Source organism: Elgaria multicarinata, chromosome 22, assembly GCF_023053635.1.
Source record: "Elgaria multicarinata webbii isolate HBS135686 ecotype San Diego chromosome 22, rElgMul1.1.pri, whole genome shotgun sequence".
NCBI lineage: Eukaryota > Metazoa > Chordata > Lepidosauria > Squamata > Anguidae > Elgaria > Elgaria multicarinata.
Genome location: NC_086192.1, coordinates 10426660 through 10438284, shown reverse-complemented (window position 1 = coordinate 10438284; position 11625 = coordinate 10426660). Strand labels below are relative to the sequence as shown.

The window sequence follows — 11625 nt, the reverse complement described above, 5'->3', positions numbered from 1 at the left end:
ATTGGAGGTTCTGGGTTTTTTGTTTTATTTTGTTTTACAGTTCAGGACGATCCATGAACTTTTTCTTGGCTGTACAGAGATTTTCCCATCAAGTCCCTTCATCTATTTTAATCCATGGCTCTCTATTTTTACATTGCCTGTCTCCTGGGATTAAAGTAGATAAGGCTACCGTGGAAGTCTTACGTAAGAAATGGCTATCCCGCAAACTGCTTGCACTTTCTTTGAAGAGAATGGCAGGACTGCAAAGAAGAAAAGAAAAGTGTAGAGTTCCCCGCTTTCCGCCAAAGGGCGGAAAGACATGGGCAATCGCCATTTCCTGATCGCCTGGGGCGAGTAAAAATCTCCTCCATCTGACCAGGCAGCAAACAACATTTAGTTTCGACTTACAAACAATTAGCAGAGATGTTAGCCTGTTTATAAAAAGGCTTGAGATAGTGACTTTTGTGGTCTTCTCTGCAGTGGTGGCGTATGACCGGAGAGGGGGGCATTTGTGGATTTAGCCGAAGAGAAATCTGAAGTATATTCCATATGGCTTCTGCAGTCTCAGCAATGTGATAATTTTACACGTATTGTTTTGGTTGTCTATTTCATTTTGTAGTCTCTTCTATTAGCAATGTTCAGGGGTCAGTGCTGAGTCTGTTACCAAAATAGCACCACCCACACATATGAAAGATGTGTCAGCAGGTTTCAGGGAAACCCCAAGATTTGCAGACATACCAAACGTCTTAAGGGGGGGGGGGAAATAAACACTGGGGGAGGAACCCGAAACAATCTCACGAGGACTGATTGTGCTCAGTGGCTAGTTTCCTAACTATTTGGGGAGATGGAATGGAATATACTGGAAGGGCATGGCTGGCTTGAACCTCGAACAGGAGTGATCTATAATGTTTTGTTGCAGGTCCCCCCTCATTGGCTGTGAGAAGAGTAAAACGCCCATGTTCAGGGTCTGTATACTTCAGAGCACCATATGTTAGAACTAGATCGGCCTCTAGTAGTTCTTATGCATTAAAATTGTATTTTATGCAGTTGTGTGGTTTTTTTAATGTTTTGTTTGTTATTTGTAACATATACCGCTGAATATAATAGAATATCTCAACGGCTCACAACATGAGCGTTTTATCGCCAGGGAGCTACTGTTATCGGGCAGGTTATAAAAGGAATTTCAGACCTGCTGAAAGATCTCTTCCTTCAGTTCTCACCGCCAGCAGGCTGAGCTGAGAGGGAGACTACTTGCTTTTTCCCCCTCTACCATCCTCATCTGCTTTTCCTCTTGTGTCATACCTTTTCAGATGGTAAACCTGCAGGCAAGGGATTGTCTTTATTTTATTGGTTGCATGTAAGATAATGCAGGAGTTTAAAAAAACCCAACTTTAAATAAACAGCCTTTTGGGCTTGCAGCTGGGAAGCTACTCTTAAAAGAAAACCATATTCTAAGAATTATTTTTGTTTGCTCCATTCAACCCATTGAATCCACCTGTGGAACAAGGTTATGTTAGTCCAAGGTCATCCACCTTCTATATGCGTGCGGGATTCGAACCTATGAAAAAGCAACACTTTTACTCCTTACGCGCAGCCGCATTAGCTTCCTACGCTGTCGGAACGCCTCTCCTTACGAGCGATTCTATAGTACCAGCGAGGGAGCAAGGTGAACTCCCTCCGCCTAGAACGTCCACCTTTGCTTGTCCGTTTTTTTAAAAAAAGTAATCCCCTCCCCCTATCATGTGATCAGGGGACTGACGCCCAGGTGGGGCGTTAGGAACGGAAGTGACGTCACCCCCCACCCAGGTCGCATGATGTGGCAAAAAAAAAAAGATGAGATCTAGCGCGGATGGAGGCGGAGCTTCTTTAAAAAAAAAAGAAAACCGAGAAAAAAGTCCCTTCCGGTTTCAAGGATCCGTCCGCCTTCTCATTGATTCCATACGTGGGCGGCGGTGCGTTCTCGGCGTGGGATCCTTCCGCCGCTGCGCTTAATCGGCGGCAGGTGAGGAAGGAGAAGAGGCTCAGGCGGAGGGAGCCGCCGCCGCTGCTATCGCTGGCCGTTGCGCTCCCTTTTCCTGAGGGAGAAAGCGGAGTGTTCTTCCGCCGAGCCAGCGAGGGCTGTTTCCGGATCGCTCGCGGCGGCCTCCCACCGTCTCTGCCTTCCCCGCCATTAAGAGCCGCCCTTCCCCCGCCTTCGCTGCCCTCCGCACCGGTTGCCCGGCGCCGCCGCCTCTTTCTTTTTCTTCACCGTCGAGGAGAGACCAGCTCCCCCGCCCCGCCGTCGGGCTGGAGCCCTCAAACCCCAACAACGCTTCCGCCGCCATGGCTCAAATCCTGCCCATCCGCTTCCAGGAGCATCTCCAGGTGGGTGAGGGGGCGCAGGGAGGCGGGGGGCTGGCTGGCTGGCAGGTGGGTGAGGGGGCGCAGGGAGGTGGGGGCTGGCAGGTGGGTGAGGGGGCGCAGGGAGGTGGGGGGCTGGCAGGTGGGTGAGGGGGCGCAGGGAGGTGGGGGCTGGCAGGTGGGTGAGGGGGCGCAGGGAGGTGGGGGCTGGCAGGTGGGTGAGGGGGCGCAGGGAGGTGGGGGCTGGCAGGTGGGTGAGGGGGCGCAGGGAGGTAGGGGCTGGCAGGTGGGTGAGGGGGCGCAGGGAGGTAGGGGCTGGCAGGTGGGTGAGGGGGCCTCTTGTCTGTGGTAAATTGCTATGGGGATTTAGGAAACGGCCTTGGGGCTGGGGAGAGAGAAAAGACGGCTCTGTGTGGCAGAATAGGCCTCTGAGGGCCTTATATGTATGGGGGGGGTACTGGCCAGTGGCTGTCACTGAAATGGGGGTGCCTGGAAGCGTGTTTGTGTGTCCGTATGAACCATGCCTATATCTGTCTCTCGCTCTTGCAGGTCTCCCTGGTTTATCCAGTTCCCTTCACCCCTCTTCTCCCCAGCTCCCTATATATGAGGTCATGGCTAACGTTGCCGTGCTTCTAACGTAGCTGCATGCTTCTATATGGCAGTTTACACAGGCCGACTGGGGTGGGGTGGGGGAAGTGTGACAGGGATAAAAGGGGGCATTTGGAGTAGGGGGTGCAAGAGGAGTGTCCGTGTATGTGTAATACATATGTCTATGTGCTCAGTTTCTCCATGTGTGAACGTGTGTATGAGAGAGAGAGAGAGAAACTAGGCTCATACACATACATTGCTTGCTCCTTTGGGTCCTCCAAATACCCTTGCTTAATCCCATCCGCTTTCTTCCCCTCCTCCTCTACAGTTTGGCGTTTCTCTATATTGAAAAAGGAAAGGTTCTGGAATATGGTGAGGGTGGAGAAGAATCATTTGCATGACCTCTTAGGTTCCTGGGACTGGGGAAACTGTAAAAGAGGAAGTGATTGGGATTGAAGGGAGTGTTTTGGAGGATATGTGTGTGTGTGTGCATAGATGTAGTAAGAGTTTTGTGTGTGTGCGTGAATGTATGGAGGGAAGGTCCTGGGATGATTTAGGTGGGGAAGCCATTTTTGTGTCAGTTTAGGCCTGTTGGCTTGGGTGGGAGTAAAGCATTGGGAAGTGAAGGTGACTGGGATTAAACATGGGGGAGGGAGGTCTTGGATGGAGTTCAGGGGGAAGCACCTGTAAAAGAACGGAGGATCTGTGGTTCCCTAGAAGGAGGAAAGTGGGAAGTCATCTGGGTGACAGCAGGGGCACGGGAAGGATGAAGTTGAGGAGCAAAGTGTGAGTTGGAAGTTGATTGGCATTAAAGGCTAAGAGGTGGGGGACCCCTATGAAGACAGAAGGGTGAACTTTTGAGGGCGGTGTAGGAGTATTTAAGGGGTTAAGGAACAGAGAAGCGAAATGAAAGTGATTGTGTTAAAAGTGGGGAAGGAAGAGCTCAGGAATGGCCTTAGAGTCAGGTGTAGGCCTAGTGTGGGGCGGTTAGGAAAAGAGTCTTGTGACTTGGGAGAGGGGGGGAGATACCTCTCACAGTCCAGGTGTGGTAAGGGAGTGAGCAGTGGAAAGGTGAAGGGGTGTCTTTTGGCCATTTGAGGGGTGGGAGGGGCTCTAAGCATTTGCAAGTTAGTGAGAGAGATCTCTCTTTCTCTGCTTCTGTATAAGATGGAGGGAAGAAAGAAGATTCTGGGTTAACTTTGAAAAGGAGGGGAGGCAGATGTGTGTTTGGCATGAAAGGTGATCCCTGCTATCTTCGAGGGACAGCTGCTGGAATTTTAGGGCATTAAGGGATGGAAGAGTGAAATGAAGGCACTTGTGAATAAAGTGGGGCAGGCAGGGGAGTCCTATGTGGAAACAGAGAGAGGGTGAGGTGGCTGGAACGTAGGGAGGTGCCTCAAAGTGGTTGGCATTCATGTTTGTGGATCTAGTGTGGGTGGGTAGAAATAGTCCGGTGCTGATTCGAAGGGACAGCAGCACCTGTGCGAGAGGGAGGTGACCAGGGTGTGGCTTCCCCATTTCTCCATGGGATGGATCTGTGGTAGTTTGGCAGGTTGGGGAAGGGAACCGGGTTGGCAGGAGATATCTGCGCCTTGACATTGGTGTATTTACTAGGCTGATGGTGTATTTACTAGGCTGATTGTGCTGGGATATGAGGATAGCAAGGTGATCTGTGGTGTGGGGTGGTCAGCGGAATTGGGTTGGAAGAATTAAGTCACTAGAACTGGGGTGGAGAAGGCTGTGGGCTGGTGGTGGTGGGGATTCAGGGCGAGGTAGTCCTTGTGCAGGGCTGCAGGAAACAGACAATTCAGAAGGGAAGCCCAAAACTAGTTTGAGGCAGTGAGCAGGTAATTCAATTGGCATGCACACCCCTTTTTTTTTTTTAAAAAAAAAAAATCTGTTCTGTATTTTGGTCCTCTTGGCCGTTTAAGGCTGATCTTGTCCCAGCTGATGGTGGAAAGCTAGAAGGGTATTAAGTCAGGGCGGGACAGTGGAATGGGAGAGGTGCAGGTGGCAGGTCAAGAAACTTCCAGAAAGGCAGTTAAGTTTCATGGACTTCAGAAGGTGGTGGGTATTGGGCTCAACTTTATGGCAATGGGATCTTGAACTAAACAAACCGTAGGATGTATTGTGATAAGAGTAATCCAGGCTCAGAGGGCATAATGTGACCAGGAGAATGGTATCGGTATGTGGTCATTTTGAGGCTTGTTCTTATAGCACAATAAGGTAGGGCAGGGGAGTGCAGGAATAGGGCCAGATCTACACCAATCAGGATATGACACTTTGAAAATGATTTGAAAACTGTATATGGGATGTGTCCTGGGCCCCAACAATTGTCACTACTGTTATAAGCCGTTTTAAAGCAGTAGTGTAGATCCTGCCTAGAATTCAGATGACAAGTGTTGGGTAAAGTTTTTAACAGTATCAGATGTATTTGAGGATTCCTCTTGTGTGGCATATTTTGAATGCTGAGGAAAAGGCATTGCTTGTGTTGGACTGCAACTCCCATGGCTTGCTGGCTAGGATTGCTGGGAGTTGTAGTCCAAGACCAGATTGAGGGAAGGCTGCTCTAGAGGCACAGCTTTCTCAACTGCCAGAATGTCAGTGCCCCTTAGGGCAGTGTTTGTTTGACTCTGCATCAACATTTCCCAGTGTACACTGCCAAGGGCAGCTTTCCTGCAGAAGCTGCAACTGCTGCCTTGATTTTTGAAGCAGGGGGAGGGTGGCTAGGGAAGGAATTAGCTTCTCCAGATGATGCAGCTGCTCCCACACATGCAGGCATGTGTAAAGATGTCCCAGGGATGGTGCGTTTTCTTTTGCACTGTGACACTTTGCCTCTCTCCAAGCTGTGAAGGCTCATTGTTTGAGAACCGGAACTTCTGTGTTCGCTCCATTGCTTGATTGGGCCGGCTTTCCTGTGCTGTTGTCTCCACCCCTTCAGTCATCAGCTTGACCTAAGCTTTTACACATGCTTAACATCTTCGGGTGCGGGGTGGAAGGACGCTTAGCTAAGTGCTTCTTGTACTGCAATTGCTACTGCAGCTGCTTCATGGGAATATTTAAACCTTATTTCGTGGGCAAGGCCAGATCCCTGCCTCCTGTAGCACCTGCTGGGAAGGGTGGAATTGTAGGAGGGATGAGCAAGAGGAAGGCTTGTCCCTCACTCTTTTTCACATCTGCCTGCAGTCGCTTTAGCTTTTAACAGAAATCAAACTGCTGAGCCCTTTAAAGCTGAGCTCCCTCCAGAAATGGACCAAAAGCATTACCCCTAATACTTGCTATTTAACTGACTTTCCACTGTAAGTGAATCGTGGACATCTCTCTATAGCAGTGGTAGCAAGAACAGTTCTCTGGGGTTAGTGGTGGTGGTATAATAATAATAATAATAATAATAATAATAATAATAATAATAATGATGATGAAGCCTGTTTCCTGCTGAGTGTTGGCTCCTAACCTTTTGTGTCAGGAAAAGCCATGCAAGTAGGAACGACAAGCCAAGCTGCTGCAGATTTCCCTGCTGCATAGAAATTGGCAGTGCAGCCTTGGAGAGCGAGAGAGCCAGCAAGTACACTCCTCCTCCTCAGTATAGGGTAGTGTTAAGTGGTCTTTGTTTTTGCCACACTCCCTGCACATTTTGGAAACTCCTGCTTTCAGTGTAGTGATGGGTGGTTTGATGGAAAGGTGTCGCTTTTTCAGATCAGGATCTGCAGTATTCTGTAGAATAGACTTTTGGCGGTCTCCCAAGAGTGTTCATTCTGTGCATCTCTCTCTCAGCAAGTTCCCAGTTTTCTGTGCCTCTGTGGTGTGTGATCAGGAGGCATGACCCAAGAACGGGTGTGCAGCAGATCCTTGATTTTTAGGCTTCAGTCCTATGCATGTTTAGACAGAAAGAAGTCCTACAACTCCCAGCATGCAGAGGATTGCGCCCTGAATTAGTGCTTTGACAGGGAGTGGGGCAAGATTACCCCTCTTTTCGCATCTTTACAATTCTTTGAAGTGAATGTTTACCATTCACTCCTTTGTGGGGTGGGGAATGACGCTGCATTTAAGGATAACAGCACTGAGAGCTAAACTTTCCTTCAAGCTCTAATGTAGAGTGTCTTGGTCCTGACTGAGGAATCCTGCAGGGAGCTGAACCCTTACAAAGGTCCTTGCCATATAGTTAGGCATACCCTACCTCCTCTAATAGCAGACATCTTGCTAGTCTCAAGAACCAGACTGCCCCAGTTCCCAGAAGAACTTTGGTGGTCTTATTAAAAACTCTTTTGTCTTGATCTGGAATTTCTACAGATGTGTCCCCGTCCCCCTGAGCTTGGACCCTTCAGGACGGATGGTTTTTAAGCTGCTGCGTTTCATCATAAAGTTGCTGTAATGACGGAAGCACTGTCTGATTGTTTCCTCAACAGATTTGCTTCTTCTGAACTTGGTAAATCAGGCCTAATGCATGCAAGTCACTGTTTCTGGAAAATGCTATTGTTTCTTGAGCCAAAGATTTTGCCTAGAGAGCTGGATAGAATGATAAAGCAAAATGTATATGTCGAAGTCAGTGTTGGTGAGAGGCAGTGGCTGTGTTGCTTCTTACGTTATCACACTAGTTCCAATACTTAGGCCTTTGGAAAGATGAGGGGGTTTCATCCTTTTGGATTCCTCTGAAATAAGACAAAACATTGCTTTAATCCTTTGCGCACTGAAACGATGACGAAGGAGGAAGCGTGGTCTTGGATCTCTTGTTATGAAGCAGCTGACTTGTGTAAAATGATTGTAGCTGTGTTTGTTTAGCACCGAGTAGAAAAAACAGAGGGCTAGATATAACAAGTTCTTCTGTGATTTTGGGGGGAGGAGTCAAAAAAGGTGCCGAAATATTAATGAGTCCATCCCATTGCTGAGGCCCAAGGGTTGAACCATTTTTTATTTATTTTTTGCTGTGCTGAGATGGCTGATAATGGAGCATTGGCATGGTTTTATTACTATTATGTCCTGCAGTTCTTCCATGGAACTCAAGGCAGGTTACATGGCATGCCTAGGTGGTCCAGGCACTCACCAGACCCAACTTGCTTTGGTAAACTAAAGTTTCCACTCTATCTACCTTCAGACCATGCCCCTGCAGTGGGGGTGTGTGTGTTTCTCTCCACACACACCCCTTATTTTGAGTGAGGACAGAATGATTGGTATGTGGTGGTCTGATGTCACTTCTGCAATGTGATCCCTGATTGGCTGGGATCACAAAGTGGACTGATTTTTTTTTAAAAAAAGAAAAAAAAATGACACCAAAGCAGCAGCTAAGAGGGTGGAAAAGTGGCTTGTGAACAAACACGAAAAAATACAGGATTCAGGGATTTGTTGGTGCATTCTGTGGTCTTGAAAGCACGGTTTCTCCTTCAAATGTTCAAGGATGAAACTTTATGGCACGACTGAGGCTTGTTGCTTAATAGTTTTTTGGTGTGTTTTTTTACGTAAAACAGGAAGGATTATTGCACAACTGGGAACTTGAAAGCATGATGTGTAGGGGAGGAGTAGAAGTCGTGAAGTCAAGACAGCTGTATGCGAGTGGGTGGGAATTTGTCCTAACAGTATAGTCTCTTATACAGTAGAAAGCCTTGATGTACTAGAGAAGTTACTCTGTCATAGAAAGAATACAGTTAGACTTTAAATAAAAAAGATGGGAGAAAAAATATTTTTTTAAAGGCAAGGAAGCTGTCAAGACATAGCTTACATAGCGATGCAAGGTAGTCTACAGCATGGAGAATTGTAGATGTTTGTTTCTGAGCCTGATTCAAGGTGCTAATTTTATCCTATAAAGCCTTACACGGCTCCGGATCACAATACCTGACTTCGTGCCTCTCCTGCCTTGAACATAACTCGTACACTATGCTCAGCATCTAAGGTCCTCCTCTAAGGAGCACGCAGTTCATAAGCATCCATCTTGTGTATAATCTCCCCCCCCCCCTTTCCTAATTTGGATTAAATGCTTTTTGGGTGAAAAACAGCAACAATTGGTATCTGGATTACTTCGAGCAAGGTGTTTTCAAATGCTGTGGGCAAGGTCTCCTTTGTGTGCCGGATAGCTTGGCCTCTAAGCTGACTGTGGATACATTATTCAAGATGCAGGCTGTAGGTATCAGCCGCTGTCACCTTTCGAAGTGATAAATGAAACCTGCATTCTTGCTCACTTGTCTTTGATCGCCGTGGGTTGCTCTGGCAATGAAGCGGTCCGTGTAAAGGAAGCTGGCCTCTTTTCTGTAGCATACCTGCTGTGGAAAAAGTTCTCTGACTGCATGTATATTTGAGTACCTTCCCGAGCATCTGCCTACTTCCACTACCACCCGTTATACGGGGGATGACGACACACCTTGCTCATGTTCCAGGGTCCTTCCAAACTCAGAACAAATTCCTGGCCTCAAGAATTCTTTAATCTGAGGTATAAGTCTTGCACCATGCTTTTGTTGATGTATCTCTGGGTCCTAGTGAAAAACGAAAGTAGATCCTGTAAGCCTGAAGTTTGCATTATAACGATCCATTCAGGCCTCATAATGATCCATTCAGGCCTCAATCTGATACTCATATTTTAGCCCCATCCATTGCTCAACTTCTCACATATGTAGCCATCAAGCAGTAAAAGCTTTTGATAAAGAGAAGAAGGTTTGGTTCTCTCAGGCCATCTGTGTGCCACAAATGTTTGACACTGACTTGTGCTGGCAGGCAAGCTAGCAAAAATTCAGTGGCTTAGTAGGTGACTGAAACTAACCATAATGATGTCAGCTTATAAGCCTTATATACATATTGGAGGCCTGTTAATGGACCTTGAAACGTTTAAGACATCTAGAAATTTTGAAGCCTTGAAAACCTGTTGGGGAAGCTAAAATGTTTGTGGTATCTGTCAGACTTTAACTGTGGTGCTGTACGTTATTACTATGGTATGTGCTTTTTTACTCTTAATAATTCCCAAGGCAGATTACTTGTTCTTCACGCTTTAAGAACGTGAAATGTATAACTTATTGTTTGGTAATCCATTGTCATTGTCATGGAGGATGAGGCTGTGAACGGCTACTAGTTGTGATAACTATATCTTCTCCAGTGTCAGAGGCAGTTGCTGGGGAACATGGGCAGGAGGGTGCTACTGCACTCGTCTGCGACTTGTGCATTTCCTACAGGGCATCTGGTTGGCCCCTGTGGTAACAGCATACTGGACTACATAGGCCTTTGGTCTTGATTGTCCATGGCTCTTAATCTATCTTTATGAATATTTGATAGTACACATGTCTTAATTATATTCAAACAATAGTTACAAATATACTCCGTATTGGAAATAAAGTTTTATGTTGCTTACCTGCTAAGATCCAAAGTATCTTAGCTTTGCAGTATAGTAGTGTAAACTGGCTGTAATAATACTTTAAAACATCTGACAGGGTGCGTTGCAGCCTTCATGTTTTGGTTTTACCTTAACAAAGCTATCCTTGGCAAAACAGTGGCAAATTATTGAATGTCGTCATATAGTACATGGCGCTTGCATTCATTTACTTGCTCCCCTTCCTGTCCCTGTTGTTCCTTCAGTATGTAATTCCTCTTGACAACTGCACGTGCTAAATAATCCACTGAATATTTTGCAGTGGCTTGTCTTATTCTTTGCGGTACTTATACTGAAAGGTGCGTTCAAGACAGCTGTGGAATGATGGGAAATGAAATGTTACCAGTAGCAGGTCGCCTATCATCTAAGATTGGCTAGCTGCCCTCATGGTACTATGACATGGTGTACAGCGGAGCCCATAATAGACTTGCTCAGTCTCTATTCCTTCCTTCTGGAGATTAAGTCTGAAAATTTCCTGGAGAATTTGGCATTATCTTGCCTGTTTTAAGTACAGTCCTGTGACACCTTGTAGACTAACACGATTTTTATTATGGAATGTGCTTTCATAGACTAGGTTTTACGTCACTGGATGCACATTGATTTAATTAAGAAACATATACCTTGCTTTGCTTTGCCCTCCAGAAAGGAGTTGTTTAAAGTGGCTTACAAATTATAAAAGGAATAGAAAGAGTAATTAATCAAATGTATTACAAGCTAACAGCAGCAGCAAAAAACAAACAAAAATAAAGCTAACAGTAATTATAAGTTAAGCAACAGCAGAGTCAAATGCTTGCGTGTGATTGTTTAAATTTAAGCTGACTTTTAGGGTAAATACCCCCACACAGTGGCTTACATGGCATAAAAGTACAGTATGCAAAGTCATAGAATACAATATTGCAAAATCCATAGAACAACGAAATCAGCAGTATAATCCGAAATCAGTGTGGTAGGATGCCATTAAAATCAGCAAGAACATTCTGAAATGCCATCAAAGCAGCAGCACCACTATGACATCTCTAGAGGAAAGGCCATTTTAAATAAATGGGTTTATAAACTCCCTTCAAAGTCCTGCATTGATGGGGTCATATGATGCCCATCAATTGGGTGGGTGTTGCACAAGTAAGGGACCACCTCTAAAAAGGCCCTGTCTCTTGTGATTGTGATGTCACTCAGCCCGTGAACAGAGCCACAGAAACAGATTTTTAAAGCACGTCCAGGTGAAGACGGCCCATCAGATCCTCTGACCTTCAACCATTTAGGGCTTTTAAAGCCTAATACGAGCACTTTAAATTGGGCCCAGAAACATAATAGCAACCAGTGCAGCTATATGATATTGGGGTTGCATGTTCCAACTGCCTCACCAACATCTGGGC

At 46.3% G+C, this 11625-nt stretch overlaps 1 protein-coding gene across 2 annotated transcripts in view; it reads left to right on the top strand.

Annotated features, from left to right (window-relative positions):
* Positions 1-2043: 2043 nt before the first annotated feature.
* Positions 2044-11625, top strand: part of CLTC (clathrin heavy chain) — a 71009-nt gene continuing 61427 nt past the window's right edge. The window contains exon 1 of one of the 2 annotated variants that reach the window (XM_063146674.1): positions 2044-2343. In XM_063146674.1, coding sequence (XP_063002744.1) covers positions 2302-2343 — 42 coding nt within the window. In that variant the 5' untranslated portion in view covers positions 2044-2301. The remainder of the gene's footprint in view (positions 2344-11625) is intronic. The other variant, XM_063146673.1, reaches the window with a different exon arrangement.